Source organism: Liolophura sinensis, chromosome 9, assembly GCF_032854445.1.
Source record: "Liolophura sinensis isolate JHLJ2023 chromosome 9, CUHK_Ljap_v2, whole genome shotgun sequence".
NCBI lineage: Eukaryota > Metazoa > Mollusca > Polyplacophora > Chitonida > Chitonidae > Liolophura > Liolophura sinensis.
The window spans coordinates 12603712-12627622 of record NC_088303.1 but is presented as its reverse complement, the minus strand read 5'-3'; the positions used below and the strand labels follow the sequence as shown (position 1 = coordinate 12627622).

The following is a 23911-nucleotide window of genomic DNA, read 5'->3' as shown; positions in this document are numbered from 1 at the left end:
CAAAGGAGGGTGTGCTTGGGATCGTGTACGAAAATCCTACTCAGGACAGCCGTTTCTCCTCAGAAAGAGCCCGGGGTATTACGTCCAGATATCCCGAAGTGAAGGATACAACGAACACAATGGAATCCAGTGTTGCCGGCTCCTTTGTTCTTAACACTGATCAGATCAACACGGAGGCAAACGCAGAGAATCCTCTAGCCGTCCTTAAACTTCGTCCGAGCGAGACTCGTGAGCCGATCTCCAGGTTAAACAGAAGTTACAGTTCCACGCCGCTGATACATCGTCACGGTGGTAACGCCAGTGTTCTGCCTAGGCCAAAATCCTTAGAGGGGGTGGGACATCACTTCTATCCACATATCATAATAAATAATGATCTTGACGTAGAATCCACGACCGATGACGGTCTTGTGGCTTCTGCTGACCAAATTGTAGATGAAAAAGCCCAGAAAGGTACTAACCTGATGGGAGAAATGCATTCGTTGAGTATACCGACAGATCCCATCGTTCAGTCGGCCAGTTATTATCTGGAATATGGCGCCAAGGAAAGGCGTCGAGACTTTGCGCTGAAATCCCATAGCGCCAATGCTATGTACAACACTGAGAAGCAGTGCCGTCATCCACGATGGTGTCTCTGGGACCACAGCAGTTCTACAGAGTCGGAATTCAGAGCTGTCTCCCGCGCACGCCGAGAAGCCTGGAACACCGGAAGTTATGACGTGACCACGTACTCGGATTCGGGATTAGGCCATCAGTCCTCATACGAGTCCTGCCATTCGTCCTGCAGAAAACAACGAACATGTCAGTGTAGAAAATGCATCAAATATGACCGACGTCACCACCACAAAAGCTCTGGACGGTCCCGTCATGGCCGTCACAGGATGACCGGAAGCCATTCGGACGTGATGTCATATCCTGTGGAAACGACATCAAGCGCGGAAAGTGATCGACGTTCCGGAAGACAGAAACTTTATGGAGAAGGTAAACATTCTGGGCGGCGGACATTACGCCGACATGAAACGGTGGAAAAGTGTGATTCAAGCAACAGCGAAAAGGATTACAAAAGACCGCCACGCCGATCACTGAGAAGGGCAAAGAGTCATGATACAGATGATCTATTATGTAATGGAGTCGGTCACAACTACAAAAACGAAATGGCTCGAGATAATAGAAAATCCCGTTCATCGAGTGACTTGGTGCTTACTGTGCCTGTGACTACACATATAAACGAAGTAAACTCATTTGAAACTTTGTCTAACTACGAAAGTAACGACAGTTTGCTGTCAAAAGTGCCCGATCCGTCGGAAAGGCAACACACCGACATTGCGGTCATTTCCAAAAACTATGATATCATAGAAAGAAATGGGCTGAAGACGCCGGATGTGAAAATCACTGTACTGTCATCGAGCGAGGAGGAGTACTCAGGGGACTGTAATCCAGAGGATCGAACTCAGTTCCTGGCAGTCACACTAACAGACTCTGCCATCTCCTCCGCACCCAAGAGTGCCCATTCATCACCCCTGAGGTTCCCCACAGAACCGTCAGCCCCTCAGCCAACTCCTGAACCCAGGGTTTTCCACTCTGTTATCCCTTCCTCAAACAAAAAATTCAAAGATTCAGCTTACCAAACTAAGGAAAACTCAACGGACAAATCAAATTCCAAAACAACTTCCTCGGCCCCTAGCCCGGAGTTAAGTTATGGACCTGACCGTTACGAAAAGCCGTTTTCGTCCTGGCCAACTGTTAGGTAAGTCACCGAATGACAATAGTCGTCACTGAGTGGAAGCACTTGCTCATTTGGCAAAAGCAAGTTTGAATCCAGATTTTGCCGGTTTGGCTTCGGATACAAGTCAAGAGAATTGTCAGGTACCGGGTTTACTCGGGTTTTGATTACCCATTGGTTGACGACAACAAAAAAAAACAAAAATGGAAGTAGCTATTACTAGATAGACTTTGAAACTGTGTCTAATAATACTTTCAGTTTTGTAAATACTTTACTAAGACAAACGGTGTAGATCTACAAAAATATGCGGTCCCCCCCCCCCCAACACACACACACACCGCCGCCGTATAAGTGAAATATTCTTGACTACGGCGTAAAAAACACTAATCAAACAAATAAATAACAAATATATGAACTATATGAACAAATACAAGTACCTGAAGGTGTCTCATTTAGCTGTAAGTTTACAACATACTGGTGTTTGATTGATTGGCGTCTGTACCTTTACAGCAATCTGACTGCAAAAGAAACGTGTGGTATTTTTGTACTTTTACAGCGTCTTGCTTATGTTACTACAGAATGGGCTTTCAATTTACAGTCAGAAGAGAGATGTGTATAAATTTTAGTGTAAAAATACATCATTTAATTTTACCGTAAATATATGTTTTAAAGAAATGCAGAAAACAAATCATCGGCGGTCAGTATGACAGTGAACTAAACTTCTTTTTATGAATCAAAAAGGCCCGCCTTAGAATCCAGATATTTACATACATTTAACTGTATTTAAAAATACGGTAATATCTTTACAGAATAGCTGTCTATGGTGAACACCCTATGGGTTCGCCTAGGATCATTTGGCATCGGAAACAAATCCAGAACTCCTCATGTTTCCACATGAATTCACCTGCGGAAAAGATATTCTATGCTTCAGCTTTGATTTCCTAAACGTTTGCATTAAATGGTAAAAATTATGGTTTGTAAGAGAATTATAGGACACACCTGGATACAGTTGTGTACAGTTACATAGTGTAGGCGATGTTTCAGATCATGTTTTTGTACATGTGTTTCTCCAACAATCCAACAGCAAAAAATGTGAATGAATGTGGAACACAGTTAGACTCTTCATATCGTGTCATATTATATTCGACAAAACATACCAATACCGCGCAGGCATTTTGCATTATACGCGTACATGCACGTTAGGTTAGGCGCATTTGGAAATTTGCAATCACACTCGTTAATCAGTTTCCATATATCTGATTGGTTAAATCACGACTAAATCATTACTAAAACTCCGTATGTTGTTTCCTTATCAGATATCTCTGTGTTTTGGATGAACATTATCTAATATGCTTTTACATCCCCTTCAGGAAAGAATGCCTTGTTGAAGGGGGGCCTGGATCATCTGAATGCTTATATTTTTTTTATATTGTTTATATGCAATACCTACTTCTTTTGATGAACAGTATATTTGATTTTTACCGGAGTGTCAAACAGACAGGCCTCCCTGTATTCGGGATAATATCTACAGTAACTCGCCAAACCCCAGGGAATGCGGTTTCCTCGCCGTGTAGAACTGACCGCCATCGTATGGCTGGAAAATTCGCCAGTGTATGGCATTTAACATCAATCAAATAAATAAATACGTTATATACAGGGCGTCGCAGTGCGGTAAGAATTTTATATTACACTATTTCAATATAGGAAATATCTTCGAACTCCCAAATCAGGGTTTTCAGATCCCATTTATTTCTTATACCATGGACGGATTTTTCGCAATCTCACATGGAATTTCTCTGCTGTCTGTAACAGATCAAGGACTGACCTTGACCTAATTAAATGAATTTCTCTGGTCAGTGGACAGTACTGCCGGCTGACAAGAAGGCAGTTTTCATTTTGTGGAAACGTGTTATATAATTTCATCCAATACAGAGCTTCACGAACTAATTCATGATAATTCTCAATATCTAGATTTCTTTTTGCTTTGGGGTTTCCACAGACCTGACGAGAGAAGAGTGACATCACAACTGCAGCAAGCTGCGCTTAAATTGATCCAATTACAACGTATATCACAGGAGAACAAAAAACTGCGCAACGGCCGCATTCATACTTCCGGTGAAGAAGATGGATTGGTGTCAGATGACGACTTAAAAGGTTGTCTCCCTTTAAGGTAAGAATATTGCCATGTGTCTTCTTTTGATGTTCTCCTAACACGGCAGATTAAAAAGCTCAATAATGCAATATTAAAGTAGATAAATGAATTGTTTGGGTGTGAAGCCACTTGCATTTGCAGTATACAGTCCTACCGTGAGTAACAATGTATTACAGTAGGATACAAAATCTAACGTTTATATGACTGGCCTCCTCCGTGGTTCAGTTGATCCAGAATGCCTCTCACCAATGCGGTCGCTGTGAGTTCAAGTCCGGCTCATGCTGGATTCTTCTTCGGCCGTACGTGGGAAGGTCTGCCAGCAACCTGGGGATGGTCGTGGTTTTCCCCCATCCAAAATGCTGGCTGGCGTCGTATAAGTCAAATATTCTTGAGTACGACGTAAAACAGCAATCAAATAAATAAATAAATATTATTGAGCTTATCTCAACGCATGAATACCCATATTTATTTTTGGTACGAGTGTTGTCACACCGTCCACTCTACAGTTAGCATTGCTGGACAAAAAGCAGTGCGAGGATACAAAAACTTCATCACGTAAAAGTTTGTTTTTTATCCCCATTTATAATGTTAGTATTCTTTGATATACATGAAATATGATGGATAATTCTTGAACTGTACGTCTTCCTCTGTGCTTCCTTCAGTCGACTAACTACTCTCGACACGTCTCGGCGCCGCTCGGGAAAGTTACGGCGTCTTCACAGCTTGAACAGAGAATCAAGCTTGCAGGAAGTGACAGAGGAGAACTCGCCTGTGGTACCGGAAGATGCGTACCAGTCTGCGCCGGAGATATTTGTGCAAGACGTGAGACAGAAGGGATGCTTCGATAACTCCGTGAATTCGCAGGAGGCAATAGAGATGACAGATTTATCGTGAAAACAAACGAAAGATTTTTTCAGGAATAGACTGCTGAAGGAGTGGGGATTTTTATCTTCATTCTAGACTCAGCAGAACTATGTGAGGTTCGTGATGGTGTCTCTGAGATTGGGGAAATTCTACAGACTGTGAAGATTGGGTATGCTCTTTTGACACAAACTGAATAAAGCGCATTTTTGGTGGATAGTTCGATTGAACACATGGAAAAGCACCATAAATAACTGTTGATAAAGTTTTAACTTTGCTTTCCTGCATGTACATATATTATCAGCCATGAATATGCACCGTTATACGATCAGTTCGCCCTATACGTTTATTCTTGTACATAGATAACCCTACATATCCTTATGCTTTGTGATTTACATGCTATTCCGCCAGTCCTTAAATACATTCCAGGGAGTTTGCCCATTGCATGATGCATACCACAGAGAGCTGGGTGAAGAGGTAAAGACGAACCAGTACAACCTTGTCAGTTGTTTGAGCTGTTATGAGCTTCAAATTTTATTCTTCTTGAAAGCTTGAGGTTTCATACTTTTGTTATGGGTTCAGATGTAGAATCTAGCTGTTGACAGTATCACTCCTCATTTACAGGTTCAGCAGGTGTATATATAATTCCCTCAGAAAACTGGCAACCCCCCTGGGTCTCCTTTTTTTGTCTACACGTTTTTGTCTGCAGGCAGCGTAAGTCGTATTACTTTACTTACCAGGAGGCTAGTATTTCGGAGTTCGGATGATACAGAAATACTGTAAATTGGGGAATTCTATAAATTGTTTGACATATTTGGGGATGTAATAGCAGGTGGAGTATCACATTATTGTGCCTTGACCCTTACCAATGTGTTTTGTAACTAGAAAGCCATCCAACACATTTTTTGTAACTTTGTAATGATTCAACACGTCCGTATGAAAATAGAAAAATCGTCCTGATGAAATTAAGATGATTATTTTTATATGGTCGCTGTACTGTGCTTCTTTTTTTCGGGAAGCTTTTTCGGTTGGAGAAGTCGGTGTGATAATGACTGTGTCTTTCAGATTTCTATATTGTATGAGACGTCTTTCAGCAGTCTTATATTCTATTTATTATACCCTGACGTGTTTCACGTATGTGTGAGGCCTTATAACTTTGTAATGGTAAACATATATGTCAGTTACCAGGTTTGTCTCGGTATTTACAATCTGGTGCACATTTCTTATATGTACCGCCTTTACTTTACCATGAGGTCCACATCTCTGTAATGTTTAGCAACCCTTACTTTACCATGAGGTCCACATCTCTGTAATGATTAGCAACCTTTACTTCACCATGAGGTCCACATCTCTGTAATGTTTAGCAACCTTTACTTTACCATGAGGTCCACATCTCTGTAATGTTTAGCAACCCTTGCTTTACCATGAGGTCCACATCTCTGTTATGTTTAGCAACCCTTACTTTACCATGAGGTCCACATCTCTGTTATGTTTAGCAGCCCTTACTTCACCATGAGGTCCACATCTCTGTAATGTTTAGCAACCTTTACTTTACCATGAGGTCTACATCTATGTTATGTTTAGCAACCCTTACTTTACCATGAGGTCCACATCTCTGTAATGTTTAGCAACCTTTACTTTACCATGAGGTCCACATCTCTGTAATGTTTAGCAACCCTTGCTTTACCATGAGGTCCACATCTCTGTTATGTTTAGCAACCCTTACTTTACCATGAGGTCCACATCTCTGTTATGTTTAGCAGCCCTTACTTCACCATGAGGTCCACATCTCTGTAATGTTTAGCAACCCTTACTTTACCATGAGGTCCACATCTCCGTTATATTTAGCAAACCTTACTTTACCATGAGGTCCACATCTCTGTGATGTGTAGCAGCCCTTACTTTACCATGAGGTTCACATCTCTGTAAACTTTAGCAGCCCTTACTTTACCATGAGGTCCACATCTCTGAAATGTTTAGCAAGCCTTACTTTACCATGAGGTCCACATCTCTATAATGTTTAGCAAGCCTTACTTTACCATGAGGTCCACATCTCTGTAATGTTTAGCAAGCCTTACTTTACCGTGAGGTCAACATCTCTGTTATGTTTAACAAGCCTTACTTTACCATGAGGTCCACATCTCTGTAATGTTTAGCAGCCCTTACTTTACCATGAGGTTCACATCTCTGTAATGTTTAGCAGCCCTTACTTTACCATGAGGTCCACATCTCTGTAATGTTTAGCAGCCCTTACTTTACCATGAGGTCCACATCTATGTTATGTTTAGCAAGCCTTACTTTACCATGAGGTCCACATCTCTGTAATGTTTAGCAGCCTTACTTTACCATGAGGTCCACATCTCTGTAATGTTTAGCAGCCCTTACTTTACCATGAGGTTCACATCTCTGTAATGTTTAGCAGCCCTTACTTTACCATGAGGTCCACATCTCTGTTATGTTTAGCAGCCCTTACTTTACCATGAGGTCAACATCTCTGTTATGTTTAACAAGCCTTACTTTACCATGAGGTCCACATCTCTGTAATGTTTAGCAGCTTTACTTTACCATGGGGTCCACATCTCTGTAATGTTTAGCAGCCCTTACTTTACCATGAGGTTCACATCTCTGTAATGTTTAGCAGCCCTTACTTTACCATGAGGTCCACATCTCTTTTATGTTTAGCAACCCTTACTTAACCATGAGGTCCACATCTATGTTATGTTTAGCAAGTCTTTCTTCACCATGAGGTCCACATCTCTGTAATGTTTAGCAGCGTCTTATGTTTTCTTATGTTTACCCACCGTTACTTTATCATATGATGCACATTTCTTATGTTTACGCACCCTCACTTTATCATGTAGTCCACATTTCTTGTTTACCCACCGTTACTTCATCATGTGATCCACATTTCTTATGTTTACCCACCCTTACTTTATCATGTAGTCCACATTTCTTATGTTTACCCACCCTTACTTTATCATGTAGTCCACATTTTTCACCCTTACTTTACTAAGTGGGAACCATTAGAACCAGCCCTTTGGGGGGGGGAGGGGGGTACTAAGTGTTACCTGAGACTGTTTCATACAGGAATACACATGGCGCCCACCCTTTTTGGGGTAGATTGAAACAAAGATTTCCATAGTTAGTTCATAGTTCGACAGGATCCTCCGTAGAAACAACTCTGCGGAAAAGAGAAGACAGTTGTATCATTTCAAATTAACAAGACGTTTCTCGTCGAAGTAACATTGATCGACAAGGTTTGCACTGCGATATCAAGACATTACAAGTAAGACGGCTGCTCGGCGGTGCCTTTAATCACTCTGTATATGACAGTCTCCGGTGTAAACCCGTTCTTACTCTCCCAGGATTAGAATATTACATATTTTTGTACCATTAAGCCTAAACACGAGCAGTGAGAAGACGTGAGGTCACATTGAGAACAACGTTGCACCTGGTGAACTCAGTGCTTGTGTAATCTTAAAAGAAGGTAAACCGTTATGCATAACTGAAGGAAGGGAGCAAACATCCTTTCTGTTTGGATATGCGTATAAAGTGACGAAATACTGTACAGTCATACAGACTGAGAGAGCTCGCTTTGCTGTTCTAGAATACCGAGGCGTCACATTTACAGATATGCAACAGCCTTTTACTGTTATATTGTTAAAAGTGTAAAGTTAACGTTGCATCTACTACCAGAAGGGTTGTATCCTGGTGATTGTTTAATTGTAAATACTTTCTATCAGGGGATTTGTCACGATTGTGACAGCAGTTTTAGGCCTGCCCCATACCTCTGCCATCCCATTTTCATTGTCCCGCTTTTTCGTCTTTATCAAGCCGATCAATAAACTTATTTATTTTTTGTAGAATTTTCGTCACGTTTCCATTTTCTGTGTCTCTTACAGGTTTCATTGGAGGGTACTAAATTGTCTCCGAAAGGATTTTTTTTCTCCTTTTTACTTGATCGAACTCCTTTAAATCTCCAGCCAGTGATGTTTTATTGAAACCAGTTTATCTCAAGAATTAACACTAAATTTTCCCACAGATGTGGTTATATCCGTAACAGTGTATGAGTTACACGTCTAAAACGCATTGCACAGCCTCAATTTGTGAGAAGCTAGACATGTACATGGTACCGATTCCACAAAGCCATTTTGGATATGTGTAAAAATTTGAAATGCAGTATAAATGCACTGGAAACAATGAACAAGTGTTATGTGGATATCAACAGGTCAGTGGCTAGTAGTCTGAATGGGGACAGCCTATAGTCCATTAAGCACAACCAGTTGTGCGGCTAAAGGTACGTCCGCACCGTATTCCTTGTGGCGGAATGCTTTACGTATGTGTTGTGGAAGAGACTACCCGATTCCCTCATCGAGGACGCCAGTGCGTGTTGTTGTACATGTAAGCCACATTTCCTGAGGTAACAGCCTAAGTATCAAACCCGGTTCACTAGTTTGTGTTAGTATATGACTTATTTCCTGGGGTAATAAAATCTAAGTGTTAATTCCGGAATGCCAGCCTCTGTTAAACCTATTTCAGACCAATACGTGATATTTCCTAGGGCAATAGAGCCTAAGTGTCAAATCCGGGGTGCCAGTCTGCGTTATCGGCCACTACACGAAGAGACCACCACATGATATTTCCCGGGCTGTTATAGACTGTGAAATCCGGGGCACCACACGATAATTTCTGAGGTAATATAATGTTAGTGTCAAATCCGGGACCCCAGTTTGTATTATTGACGATAATTTCTGCGATAATCAAGTCTTAAGGGATGAGAAAACTTAAAATTATGACACTACAGGCTGAAAAGAGCACATTTTTTTGTATCTGGTGGTGCCTGCTGCATAATTTTGCGATTTTTCCTCGCCATACACGTAAGGCCTGAAAACGGCAAAGCTGGCACAAATCGCTTCCTCCATCTTTAACACCCTGTAATTTATGCTTGGGATGTGTTGCCTCTCAGCCAGTAAGAGTGGTTAAAACTGCCGGCTTGTTCGTGTAAACTCGGAACCTACGTCCAACATTCCAGTGTCCCTCGTAAAGCGGAAAACAAACTGTACTGTTCGCTACCTTCTGGGAAGAAGAGTTCCACCGGAAATGTACCAATTGCACTTCGGCGTTTCCGACGACAAATCTCCTCCTAACACAGAAGATTTCGGGACTAGTTCTTAGGCAAAATGGAGTCGCCCACAGCGGATTTTGGCGCAGACTTTATTTATAAGTTATCATCTTGAGGTACCTATTAGAATTTTTTTCATGGCATGCACCTGCGAGAAAATGCATAATCTTTTCAATGGTATTTGTTTGATATTTAAGTTTTCTTCTCCTTTAAGTATCATGCTTTTGTCATAGACCACCTGCGAGTCCGACAAAGCACGGGCGCTGAACATTCACTATAACAGATTGATTCAGCAACACAATTAAATTAGTAGCAACCCCACTGTTAATCACTGATTTACAAGACCAAAACATCGAGAGAAAAACTGAGCAGCTTACATAAAAGCGCATGATATAATCCTGTTGAAATCAATAAACAAATGGGCAGATGCACGGTAATGGTTTTACGTGCTACTTTGTAAATTCTACATTGTGTAAGTGTGGTGTACAATATTGTGGTAAAAATCCACATTCACATTAATTTTGTGTACCAGAATTATGGAATTTTGTAAAACATCCACAACGTAGCAATTCGTCCAGCACTGATACCCATGTCGTTGTTGAAGTGCAAACTTGTACAGGGCAGATTTAGAGCAGATAAATGACTTAGAGATATAGAAATATATACAATCTGATATAATCTTTCCCTCTGATTAATATGGTCCGTCTTCCAAATGACCACTCTTCGGCATGGCAGGAAGATTTCTCATTGCACGTTAAAAAGGAGACTGTAAATGAGATTTCGAAAATTTGTCAAACAAGTATTTTCTTGTTTATCTTTTTTGACGGATTTTTCTTTATTCTCTTTATTGTGCATTCAAAGTTTAAGATCTTAAGATTACACACTTCTTATATCATAACACATCTTGTATGATAAAACACATGGCGATGTAACCAAAGACCAGAGCTGCTTAAGTACACATTGGTATAGCCAAAGACAGGAGTGGGTTAAACACACACAGGTGTATACAAATACCAGTTTGAGTCAAGCACACAATAATATATTACCAAGAATGATTGCAAGTATAGCCCAAGGACCTATGGGTATTAAGTATACAATGATATAGCAACAGCTGGTTAACTACACGTCGGTATACCTACAGGTCAGTGTGGCTTAAGTACACATCGGTATACCTACAGATCAGTGCAACTTAAGTACACATCGGTGTACCTACGGATCAGTGTGGCTTAAGTACACATCGGTATACCTACGGATCAGTGTGGCTTAAGTACATATCGGCAGACCTACGGATCAATGTGGCTTAAGTACACATCGGTATACCTACAGATCAGTGTGGCTTAAGTACACATCGGTATACCTACGGATCAGTATGGCTTAAGTACACATCGGTGTACCTACAGATCAGTGTGGCTTAAGTACACATCGGTATACCTACGGATCAGTGTGGCTTAAGTACACATCGGTATACCTACGGATCAGTGTGGCTTAAGTACACATCGGTATACCTACGGATCAGTGTGGCTTAAGTACACATCGGTGTACCTACGGATCAGTGTGGCTTAAGTACATATCGGCAGACCTACGGATCAATGTGGCTTAAGTACACATCGGTATACCTACAGATCAGTGTGGCTTAAGTACACATCGGTATACCTACGGATCAGTGTGGCTTAAGTACACATCGGTGTACCTACGGATCAGTATGGCTTAAGTACACACCGGTATACCTACGGATCAGCATGGCTTAAGTACACATTGGTATACCTACGGATCAGTGTGGCTTAAGTACACATCGGTATACCTACGGATCAGTGTGGCTTAAGTACACATCAGTATACCTACGGATCAGTGTGGCCTAAGTACAGATTGGTATACCTACGGATCAGTGTGGCTTAAGTACACATCGGTATACCTACGGAGCAGTATGGCTTAAGTACACATCGGTATACCTACGGAGCAGTATGGCTTAAGTACACATCGGTATACCTACGGATCAGTGTGGCTTAAGTACACATCGGTGTACCTACGGATCAGTATGGCTTAAGTACACACCGGTATACCTACGGATCAGCATGGCTTAAGTACACATTGGTATACCTACGGATCAGTGTGGCTTAAGTACACATCGGTATACCTACGGATCAGTGTGGCTTAAGTACACATCAGTATACCTACGGATCAGTGTGGCCTAAGTACAGATTGGTATACCTACGGATCAGTGTGGCTTAAGTACACATCGGTATACCTACGGAGCAGTATGGCTTAAGTACACATCGGTATACCTACGGAGCAGTATGGCTTAAGTACACATCGGTATACCTACGGATCAGTGTGGCTTAAGTAGATATCGGTATATCTACGGATCAGTGTGGCTTAAGTATACATAGGAATAGCCAAGGACCATTATTTGTTAAGTACAAGCCAAGGTTTACCCAAGAACGAGTTATTTCCGTGAGATAAAAACGTAAGGTTATAGCTCATATTCGTGACTTTCCCAACTTGTATCCACATTTCTGCAAACATAGAACAATTTGAAGCAAAACAAATTTAGTAATTTTGCTAATTTTCCGAAACTTTACATCTATTAAATATATATAGCAAAAACGCTCCCCACTCCACTCCACTCCCCTCCCCACCGAAACAATTACAAACACGGTTATACATACAGTTATACACACTGTTACACACGGTTATACACACTCTTACACACAGTTATGCACACTCTTACACACTGTTATACACACACGCACACACGTCAATGTATTACTGTGTATATGATAAGAGTCATCATCATCTACATGAAAACGTGTGCTAAATTAGCGAATCAAAATCCATGTCATGGCAGATCAATGGCCCGCTACAGGAATTAGGTTCTCTTCTTCAATGGAAAATGTAAAACCGTAAAGTACGAAATCATTGTGACCATCAACTTTATGAATGGTGGAAAGCGGACTGTCTAGAGTAAAACGCAATTCCTTATGAAGAAAAGAGACCCAAATTTATTTGCTTAACTGATTAACATAACAAAGGTGGAAGGCATATTCGTCATGTACATTGCATATCTGTAACATTTCTAATGAAAACTTGGATCAACTTACTAAATGATGTCATCGCTAGCACAAAGCAACGAAAAAAAAGTTGTAAAAACAAAGAGGTGTTTGTTACTGTGGTCACACATACTCAGCTGTCCGCTCCTAAATGCTGTTTCAATTGCTCAGTTCAGGGATATTTATCAGTGATGGAGGAACAACACTACCTTCCAGTTCTCTACATAAGACGACACGAAAATCTTTTCGTAACAGTGCTGTACAACGTCTTCGACCTCGCAACTACAAAGACTGCTGGCTACCACGAATGCATACAGGTTGCGTTTGTCCTCGTCAGTACACTTGGGACAAGGACATAGGGTATTTGAGAGTTTCCAGTTTTCTCGTCCGTTAGCCCTTGTGTATTTGTCACCACAGTCCCTTAGCTGAGAAGTAAGACTTATCTGGTATGTCAGTGAATTTTATTACATAGTACTGCTGAGCTATATTAAAATGTCAAAAGATAAAACCTTTCTGAATTCACCCTTTATACATCGGCATGGTTGCGTGACGCAGTTGACTCGTTTGTCAACAATGGCAGATATTCATAATCGTTTGTATCGCATGCTGAATCTTGCAACTGCTCTGACGGTTAACGCAAAAACCACACTGGCCACCATGCTGTTCTTAGCACAAATCAACTTCCGTTCACAGCAACGTACACGAAAAGGTACGCGTCTATCACACGAAACTTGGCGATTCGTGAATTGTGAAGATGACTACATAGTGACCTGTTCAGGTGAGCGAGTGGGAGATATTTCCTTTCGGGTGAGGTACAGCAAATATGATTAGGGAGCGGCCTTCCCCAGTGTTTCCAATTCACGAGCTGTTGACGTCGTGGCCTAAATTAAAAGGCTCGGGAACTTCCAGCTTTGAACCCGGTAACATTTTCGACGGCGGTATGTACGTTTAGTTCAGTAACCCAGTGGAACAGTAGCGGCTGTGAATCTCTGTGTCAGGGTAATAAAGCTCTCCGACAATTGTGATCAACTAGACGATCCTTTGACCGAGGTGATTAGCGTGCCAGCGCGGCGCAATGACCCATGCAGGAGCCTCTCAGCAATGCGGTAGCTGTAAGTTCAAATCCATCTCATGCTGGCTTTCTCTCCGGCCGTACGTTGGTAGTCAACAACATCCCTGTGTATAAGTTGTGTTAATATTAATGAAGATACCTCTAGTTCGACCAATGAAATCTTGTACTTGTTTGCCGGCACAGGATATTTTGCTGGTACGGGAAGTTGATTGTCTAACATGGATTACGTCACTTTCGACAGAGTATACGGTCGATAAAGTCGACTGGTCTGTCGTGGCTTTGCATACAACCTTTTTATGACTTCATCTACCAATGACGCGGTTGACCTTTAATCAGGAAGTATCTCTGATACCTGGTGAATGGCGGTGGTTTTCATCCGCCGGCTCTGCTCAGTTTCCTCCTCTCATAAAAAACACCGCCCTCGTGTACGTAAAATACTCTTTGAGTACATCACTAAATTCCCTATGCCATGCACCCATCTTATTCAGTAACATTGCTGCCTACGTGCTTATTGTCTTGAACTGCGACAATTTGGTTATGTTGGCACCCATAGAAATGTTAATTAAGCAGATTTTATTTCATTTTCAGCTGTACGTTTTTGCACATAGATGAATCATGCACAGGGTTGCGCTTTTCTTGTACTTGGTGAGTAAACGTCTCCTTATAAGATCTTCACCCCAGTTTGTAGTAATCACGTGGCTTCTAACATGTAATAGAAAGCTCTAAAATAGAACCTAGGTCGCTCTCTTACTGACTGTTAACAGTATTCGTCTGCTGTCAAACTATTTGACTATTCTTGAGTACGGCGTATAACACCAATCAAATAAATAAATCGAACTATTTCACATGTACATGTACTTACGTGCATTTCTGTCAGTCACAACAATTCTGGTTGACCAAAACGTTCTGCTCAGTGTCCAAAGTTTAGCCTGTGGTTTGTCAAGTTTATACGAAAACCACTCGCGACGACTTTATAACGCATTATTTCATTGTTTGTTCCATCACCCGTTCAAATATGAGGGAATATATCATAGAACTAGAGGTTTTGCTGGCTTGACCGTCTTAACGTTCTCACGGAATTGACACAAATATGTTCATTCAAAGATGAAAGGTAGGGAATCATTTATGTAACGTTGTTATGACTAGAATCTGTATTCAGAGAGAAAATATTTCTTATTATCTTCCACTATAGGCCTACTACTCGTGACCGCTTACCCCAATCACTTTTATTCTGTTGACCTCTTTAGGTGACTTTGACCTTGGCAGATGAACCTATAATCCATCGTAAGTTAACTTTATTATTGTCGTTTATGGTAAGCTTCATAAAGCTATAATACATCACTGTAAAAGAATTTTTCGTTGGCTCGAAATGAATATTTAGAAGCGTGATATATAGAATATTGATATTTAGAAGCCTTATATATCCGGACGGTTGTTAATCATTGATGAAATGGTTGCCTTTCATAAAATTGGTTGGAAACCAATGCCATAGATCGATATTACAAACGTGGAAAGCCGATGAAAATCTGTGTTTCATATTTGGGAAAGTTTGCTAGTCCCTATTGGTTTTATCTTTGCAGGGGTTTCCCAGTGTCCATCTGTCAAATGTTCTTCTTTAGTTGATGATGTTCTCTTTGCAGTCTTAGCCATATGCAGTTCTTGGTGTTTCTTCGCAGTGGTTTTCCAATGCCTGTCTGTAGTTCTTGGTGCTCTCTTGGCAGTGCTTTCCCAAATGTCCTTCTGTAGTCCTTGGTGTTCTCTTCGCAGTGGTTTCCCAATGTCCATCCAGAAGTAACGGTAACCCCCTGTTACGATTGACGGCCGATGTGCCCGCCTACGCAGTTGCGAGATGCAGGAACGAGGACAAGCCTCTAGTGGAGACTGATGAAGTAACGTATAGTCTTGGCGGCACCTTTGATCAGTCATACGTGGGCAACCACTGTCAATTTTACGTACGTCTGACAACTGTGTTCATCATTCCAACTTTTCCAAATAACTTTATTTTAACTTTGCAGCTGGTTGGGAGCCTCCGTGGCCGAGGTGGTTAGCACGCCAGCGTGGCGCAATGACCCAGAGCCTCCCACCAGTTCGGTCACTGCGAGTTCAAGACCAGCTCATTTTGGCTTGCTCTCCGGATGTACGTCTGCCAGTGAAATCACAACTAACTCAATTAAGTGAAACGTTTATTGGTTAATAGTAAAACATAAATTAAAATTTAGGACAAAACAAAACCGACATATTATCGTAATTGGTGATGGTTTTCATCACCAACCATATGCTTGCAATATCGATCGCTTCGATGGCCTTATGGTTAGAGCGTCAGCTTCGAAGTCGGGATTTGTTCATACTGAGAAATTTAAAATTGACACTTCTTGCTGCCTCGTTTGGTGAGGAAACAGGGTATGATACTTCACCGGCACTTAATTTGGCGGCATGCACTCGTTCTGTCACAAGAAGACACAGTATATATGTACACACACCTAATGACTCCTCGTTGTCACATGACCATATTTAATTGACGTCTGGTAAACGAATGTCTTTTTCGACGCAAAGATGGTGGGACATATGTGTGAGAACTGTCCCAGACTAAATTGTGACACAGAGGGAGTAATATTGAAGCATAATAAGGATATGGCCTTTGGAGATACTTTAGTCCAACCAGTCTTTGAGGAAAAAACAGCTAACTTCTAACACAGATAAAGACTACAGCATGGAGACTAAAATAAGTTTGTTAGTTGGTAAATGGTGCCTTAGTTTTTCGATAGTTTGTGTTAAACGCCGTTTTGGAAATTAGCACAGCGATTATTGACCTTGGTTGACGGCTGGTATACGAATGTCTGTTTCAATGCATAGAGTCACGTATTACCGATGAAATCCGACCGCTTGTCAATTTAACTCAGACACCGTTTATTACGACTGTTCATGTGTATGCTAAAACAGTAGCAACACGCCTGCGCCTTAGTACCCTTCTATGTTTATTCCATTGCATGCCATCTAAAATCTCCACACCGCACTGTCACTGATCCGCAAGACCGACATAACTGATTCCGGGGCTCCTGAAGCCTAGGACAGCGATCTGAAAGATCCACATGGCTGATTCCGGGGTGTTGAAGCCACATGGCTAATGCAGGGGTTTCTGAAGCCTAGGACAGCGGCCTGGAAGGCCCACATGACTGAATCTGGGGTTTCTGGAGCCTAGGACACCAGTCTGGAAGATCCATCATTGGGACACCGGTCTGGAAGACTCACATGGCTGATTCCGGGATCCTAACAAAAGTCTTAGAAACATTTTTTAGCGATATCCTCGCCAATTTAAAGCACTAATCATAATGCATCAAAGTTAACACCAAAACGTAATTCTGATCAGAGTTTATGGAAAAGTAGGTTTCCAAAGGTCTATATGCACGACGGGTACTCAAATCTTTGGTTATAGACTTGTTTAGAAACTTTTTCAGTACTCACTTATTGCTTTTCTATGATATATGCATTCAATGGCAACCTTACGGTGTTCTGTAGAAGAAAGACGGCAGTAACACATACACAGTAGACGTGGAGGTGGGATGGGGGGACCGAGGCAGCCAAGTGCTGCAGCAGTCAGAGATCCGCACGCTCTCCTGTGCTTACGACGACCATGGCCAGGCTGTGTCTTCCGAACAAAATATCACTGACTGGTGAGCAGTCAGTATGTGTTCGCTTTTGTGAACTGCTACAATCTAAAAATCTAATTTGATATTGATTTTAAACTATTGTGTTTTCTGTTATGAACTACTACAATCTGAAAATCTAATTTGATATTTGTTTTACAATGTTGAAAATCGTTGTGTATGAAAGTTATTTCTCACTACTTAGCATAGTAAATAATACGTTGACCAGGTGTATAGCTTCAGTTCATTTCATGATTCAGGTCGATAATATCTCTGATATTTTCAAACCGCCCTTTCCCGCCAGCTTGGACAGTGTACCGAAGTGTTAAGGTTGTTGGTCACTCAGTAAACGCATGGATGTACTGATTCTTCCTCAAGCTGTTAACACGGGATAGCGTCAGTAAAATGGTCTTCGCTATGGAATTGTGTTAAAGTTGCTTAGGCCTACATATAAATCGGTCGATGCTTGATGAAGGTCCATTGTAGCCTAATTTCAATGACTGTAGCCGAGTTTGAATGATCGTGGCCTAGTCCCAATGATTGTAGCCTAGATTTAATGATTGTAACCTAGATTTAATGATTGTAACCTGGTTTCAATTATTGTTACCTAATTTCAATTATTGTAACCTAATTTTAATGACTGTAGCCCAGTTACATGGATTCAGGGAATTTGTAGGAGGTGGCCATAATTTCTAGTTATCCGGTATCCAAACTCCTGAGAAACTCCAGACATTGATGGATTCAGAGAATGTGTCAGAGGTCATCTTAAGCCTGATTCATTGTCTTTATCAGGTTTCTAAACCCCTGGGAATCACAGACTTTGTTAGGAGGGAATTCCTCGGCAGCGTTTGTTTTGAAGGTGATGGATGTGCTAGGAGAGGAAGTGACGTCAGACTACATATCCCTGGGCAGGAAGATCCGGTTGATGGCCGAAGATTCTTCGGGTACGTTGCCATACCAACTGGATTTTTTTTTATTTTTTAGCAATTGCACTTGGTAGGTTTTTGTAAGGAAATCCGTCCCCGGACAAGTTCTGTCTTCTGAAAAACAATTTCATGGATATATAACCTATTTCCACCAGGTCATACCTTTCTCAATAGATTAAGTTTAATTCGATTCTGTTTGTCTTTATTTGCTCTGAAGTCTTTTTTATAAAAATCCACATAAATTTAAGAAAATCCCAAAGAAAACAATTACAGCTGGTATTGTATGTTGACATAAATGTTTAATTTAAACAGGGAAAGCCGTGGCATTTCGAGCGCTCAGTTGTTCAGCTCTGAATTCTGTCAGCCGATACCATATTCTGAGGGCGGGGTAAGTAATGAACGATATAAGACCTATATTTAACAATTTCAGCACTACGAGCGTCCGTGGCCGTTTTGGGGTCGCTTTGATCTCCAGTTCAGCTCAAGTAAGTGGAAAGGTCTTGCAGCAACCTACGGATGGTCGTGGGTTTCCCCACTTGTTCCGCACGATGTCTTCCGAACACAACTGCATTAAAAGACAAAAAAAATCCAACATCACAAAGTTTCTGTATGGATAACGACTTCTGATTTATTTTTTACCGACGTTACGATGTACATTCTCACATTGCATGTACAACCAATAAATACCGATTATATACAAGATGTATAGAGAGATGTAGAGAAAACCAGAGTATTGTTACACCTGTTATGTGGAGAGACATCTAATCATAGCAGTATCAGGTATATTATAAAGAACATAATGTAAAACAAAGCATGATGACGGCAGAAAACACAAGCATGATGACTGCACTAAAAATCTAATAAACACACAAACAGTGGCAAAGCATTATACAAATTGTTTGGGATACATACACATGGTAGATTAGCGGGTTACATCGCCAAAAAGGTCATTGTAGGCTTTGGGAATAAAGAACCCTAGGTCCGTGATGGTTTGTGGTTCAGTCTTCCGGATAACAAAGATTTCCATTAGTTTCCTTGTTGTGGTGTTTGTTATTGGATAGGTTTATATTGTTCCAATTTATTTCGTGGTAGAGGTTGACTCAGGTGTGTTCTGATATGCCTGATTTCATATCTTTATTTTGGGCCCAGGCCTGGTGCTCTTTGATCCGCTTTTTCAATGGTCTGGCCGGTTGCTGTGAGTTCAAGTCCAGCTCATGCTGGCTTCCTCTCCGGCCGTACGTGGAAAGGTCTAGCAACAACCTGCGGATGGTCGTGGGTTTCCCCTGGACTGGTTTCCTCCCACTATAATGGTGGCCGCCGTCGTATAAATGAGATGCCGTCGTATAAATGAGATATTCCTGAGTACGGTGTAAAACACCAATGAAATAAATGAATAAAATAAATGGTCGGCATGTTTCGCCTGTATAGCGTTCACCACAGGAACGGTTAATCTTGTATACACACCCTTTAGGTTGCTGTATATAGGCTGCTGTTCTTTTACCAGATGTGTTCAGTAAAGCCTTCAGAGTTAATCCAGTGGTGAATATGCTGTCTATGTTGGCTTTCTGTTTAAGTAATCGCTGTATACATAGCTTGTCTTTCCAGTGAATGGCAAGGCTGTCATAACCGGTGACGACGGGTCTTCGGTTGGTTTTGGGAGGTCCTGTTGGTTGGTGTTTAGGGTATGCCGGATGGTTTGTACCATCATTGTGGGAGAATAGTTGTTCTGATTGATGAATACTTTGGTCAGGTGTTTGATTTCAGAGTCTTAGGGCTTGCTGGGTCGACGAAATGTTGAAGGCTCTCTTAGTCACGGTGGAAATGACACCTGTTTTCCATCACGTAAAATATATCCACAACATAAATTAATTCTAGCACACAAAGCAATTCCAACACACACAAAAAAAAACATTTACAGCGCATAAAATAGTCTCAGCAAATGAAATAGTTCAAGATCATGGATATTTTGCTCTAAACCAAAGTCGATGTCTTTTTGGATACCGTGTCTTGCTGTTTGAAGCCCAGCGATATTAGAAATCTGACTGTAAGTGTATACTTACGTTAACCTGTTTGTTTCACTTCTAAATATGTCAGTATAGTCCGGGTATTTTAACAAAAAACTGCATTCCTTTCCTGTGTTCAAAGGTGTGGAGACGGCTTGGTTTTCTCCAAAACCGCAGGCTTCAAGACAGAAGGAAACAAAGTCTATAGTCCGTTCTTTGAGGCGTTCAAACTGGCCGGAGCGGACTACAGCGTTAATTTTCAGTGTAGATTTACAGAGTGTTCAAGTTTGTGCGACGGGGTGAGTTCCACCACGCATTTCCTAGCAGTAACAATGTCATTTTGGTATGTTATCAAATTCTGCATCGTCTTTCGAGATCCTTCCGCCTTCCACTTTCCACTGCTCTCGGGGGTTTGGTTGCAGTGGACGATCAGTTATGCACACATTGCCGTTTAGATGATCCTTTATTCCGTGATGTTTCTCGGTGGTCCAGGACCCACTCTGTCCTCTACTCCGCCCATTCTAGGGCTCGCCCTATGTTCTACTCCGGGCACTCCAAGGCTCACTTTGTCCTCTACTCCGGGCACTCTAGGGCTGGCTCTATGTTTTAATCCGGACACTCCTGGGCTCGCTCGGTGGTTTACTTGGTGCAATCCAGAGCTCGCCCTGTGCTCTACTCTGCGCACTCCAGGGCTCACTCTGTCCTCTACTCCGGGAACTCTAGTTCTATGTTTTAATCCGGACAATGCTGGGCTCGCTCGGTGGTTTACTCGGGGCAATCCAGGGCTCGCTTTGTGTTCTCGAGCAATCCTGGGCTCGCCCTGTGCTCTACTTTGGGCAATCCAAGGTTAGCTCTGTGGCATACTCCAAGTATTTCAGTGCTCGCTTTGTGCTCTGCTCCCAAGAATCCAGGGCTCGCTCTATGCTCTACTCTAGGCAATCCGGGCGCGCTCTGTGCTCTACTCTTTGCGTTGAACATTGACTGTCTTCCCTGAATCATTCAAAACTGATGACTGTTTCTGCCCTATACGTTACGAGCTTTGATATTTATTTACTATTTCTTACATATTAATTTAAGAACTTTTGTTTAAAGTTGTTTTGGAATTGGGTCTGGCGATTTGGAACGTCCTGTTATGGTCTGCGAATGGTAGGCTATATGAATGTGTGTCTGAATACTTGGGTTCATAAATCAACGAAGTTAATATGAGATCTCGCATCATTTGCAGGATTCATGTTCCGTGATAGCCAGTGGAAAAAGACCAAAGAGAACGCTCAAAGGTAGGTTCCAGTGAGGAGGTGGCCTAATGAGGGGAGTACGTCACTAACACACACACTCTTCCGATAATATCCAGTCCTTAGTAACAAAGACTTGTCTGCTTGCTCCCGTGTACGTCTGCTTGCTTCCGTGCACGTCTGCTTGCTCCCGTGCACGTCTGCTCACTTCCGTGCACGCCTGCTCGCTTCTGTGCACGTCTGCTTGTTACAGTGCACGTTTGCTCGCTCCTGTGCACGGTTGTTTGTTCCTGTGCACGGTTGCTCTCTCGCGTGCATGGTATATCCCGTAAGAATGCGCTTAACAGGCGACTTCCGATGTCGATTGTATTTGACAATCTCTAAATAAGGTATACCGATTGGTAGGTTTTTTGTTGTTTTTGTTGTTTTTTTTCCCCATTATATGTATAGTCAGCCCGTTATTGTTTGATGGTTAACTTGTCTTGTAAGTTCTAAGGTCATAGCTGTGAGTTCAAGTCCTGGTCATGCTGGCTTCCGGCCAGATGTGGGAAGGTCTTCCAGCAACCTGTGGATGGTCGTGGGTTTCCCACGGGCTCTTTCCAGTTTCCTCCCACCATAATGCTGGCCGCCGTCGTATAAGTGAAATGTTTTTGAGTACGGCGTAAAACATCTATCAAATAAATTAATCTAAGTCAGAAAGCAACCTTATTTAGGGAGAAAGGTGAGGAAAAATGACAAAGCCTTGTTGAAATGGGCGAGGAGGCTGATTCTCACGTTGTAACGTCACACCGGTCCCAAGTACCAACACAGCTTGCATACGCGGCTTCATGGTGACCCCTTTGATGAGCAGCCCCCAGGTTTATGAATTCTTCAAGCAAACAGATGAAAATGAGTGCAGCATGAATAATAACCAATTTTGTGCCTTCGTGCGCTAGTAAACATTATCCCGGAATGGGTTCGTTGATTTTTCCATAATCGCCGGGAATTTTCACAAGCTTCCGTGAAATACTCTGGAAGACGACGCCTTTTGATTAGGCTGAAAAAGGACAACACTGGACCAAATGAAAATCTGTGTCAATGATTTTTGTTTATGTTGCCTGACCGAGATATCGCAGTCTAAACTAGGAAACTAGAGCGCATAGAGAAACCGAAAGGACCGTCGTGTTATCAATTTTAACCTATAATCTGCGACTTATCTCTCTAACGCACGTACTTTCCCTCTCTTTTCTGTTAAATAGACAACGCAGGTGTGAAATGGTGTATTGTATACACTTGCTCATATCAAATGAAGAGTTCTTCACTCACATCCTCCAAGTTCTCTTCAGACATCCCCCCCGCCTCAAGTTCTCTTTTACAGACATCCCCTTCAAGTTCTCTTTTACAGACATCCCCCCTCATGTTCTCCTCCACGTAGTTTTTTCACCGCCCCCCCCCCCAGTAAAAAAAAATCCCCCCAAGGTCCCTTCACATGCACCCAAGGCCCATTCACTGACCGCAAGGGCTCTTCATTGACCCCCGCATGGTCCCTTCACTGACCTCCAAAGTCTCTTCATTGACCCCCAAGGTCCCTTCATTGAACCCCCCCTCCCAGATCTCTTCACTGATCCCCTGCATTGACCCTCAAGCTATATTTAATGACCCAAAGCTCTCGTCACTGACCCCAGGTTTTTCACTGAGGTCATCTCAGAATTGAACCTTTTGTCTTTCGTACAGTTTATAATCAACAGTGAATGAAGAAGGTGAATACAGCCGCCATCCGACATGCACATAACCTAATGTTAAATATGCCTTTCTGTTTTCAGATATGCGGCGGCGACCGGCAGTAGTTGCTGACTCAAAGGCATTTCGAACACGCTAGCCTGTATTTACACCATCCATGTTTTGTTTTGATTTTGTTTTCGATACTTTGTTTTTGATACTTTTGTTTACGGTTTTGTACCAAAAAAATGGTAGGAAATTTTTATATAAACCTAAATAATTATACTGGAAATGGTCATCTGGTTTTATGATTTTTTTTACTTTATACTGGCCATGCATTGTATATGATGATCTAGCCATGGCTGACTAAATGACTGCGCATTTGGCGCTCCCATATTACTCCGGGACAGTGAGGTCAGCTGTGACGCTGTGTT

General features: G+C 41.9%; 1 protein-coding gene and 1 long non-coding RNA gene across 2 annotated transcripts; both read left to right on the top strand.

Annotated features, from left to right (window-relative positions):
• The first annotated feature begins 1609 nt into the window (after positions 1-1609).
• Positions 1610-4660, top strand: LOC135474811 (uncharacterized). Its single transcript, XR_010445011.1, has 3 exons — positions 1610-1744; positions 3720-3890; positions 4535-4660. It is a non-coding gene; the product is annotated as an uncharacterized LOC135474811 (long non-coding RNA).
• An 11379-nt stretch (positions 4661-16039) lies between these two features.
• On the top strand, positions 16040-23612 carry LOC135475611 (vitelline envelope sperm lysin receptor-like). Its single transcript, XM_064755540.1, has 7 exons — positions 16040-16111; positions 17491-17645; positions 18411-18562; positions 18857-18932; positions 20690-20832; positions 21773-21824; positions 23582-23612. The coding sequence occupies exons 1-7, from the start codon at positions 16040-16042 to the stop codon at positions 23610-23612; spliced, it is 681 nt and encodes a 226-aa protein (XP_064611610.1).
• Positions 23613-23911: the final 299 nt, after the last annotated feature.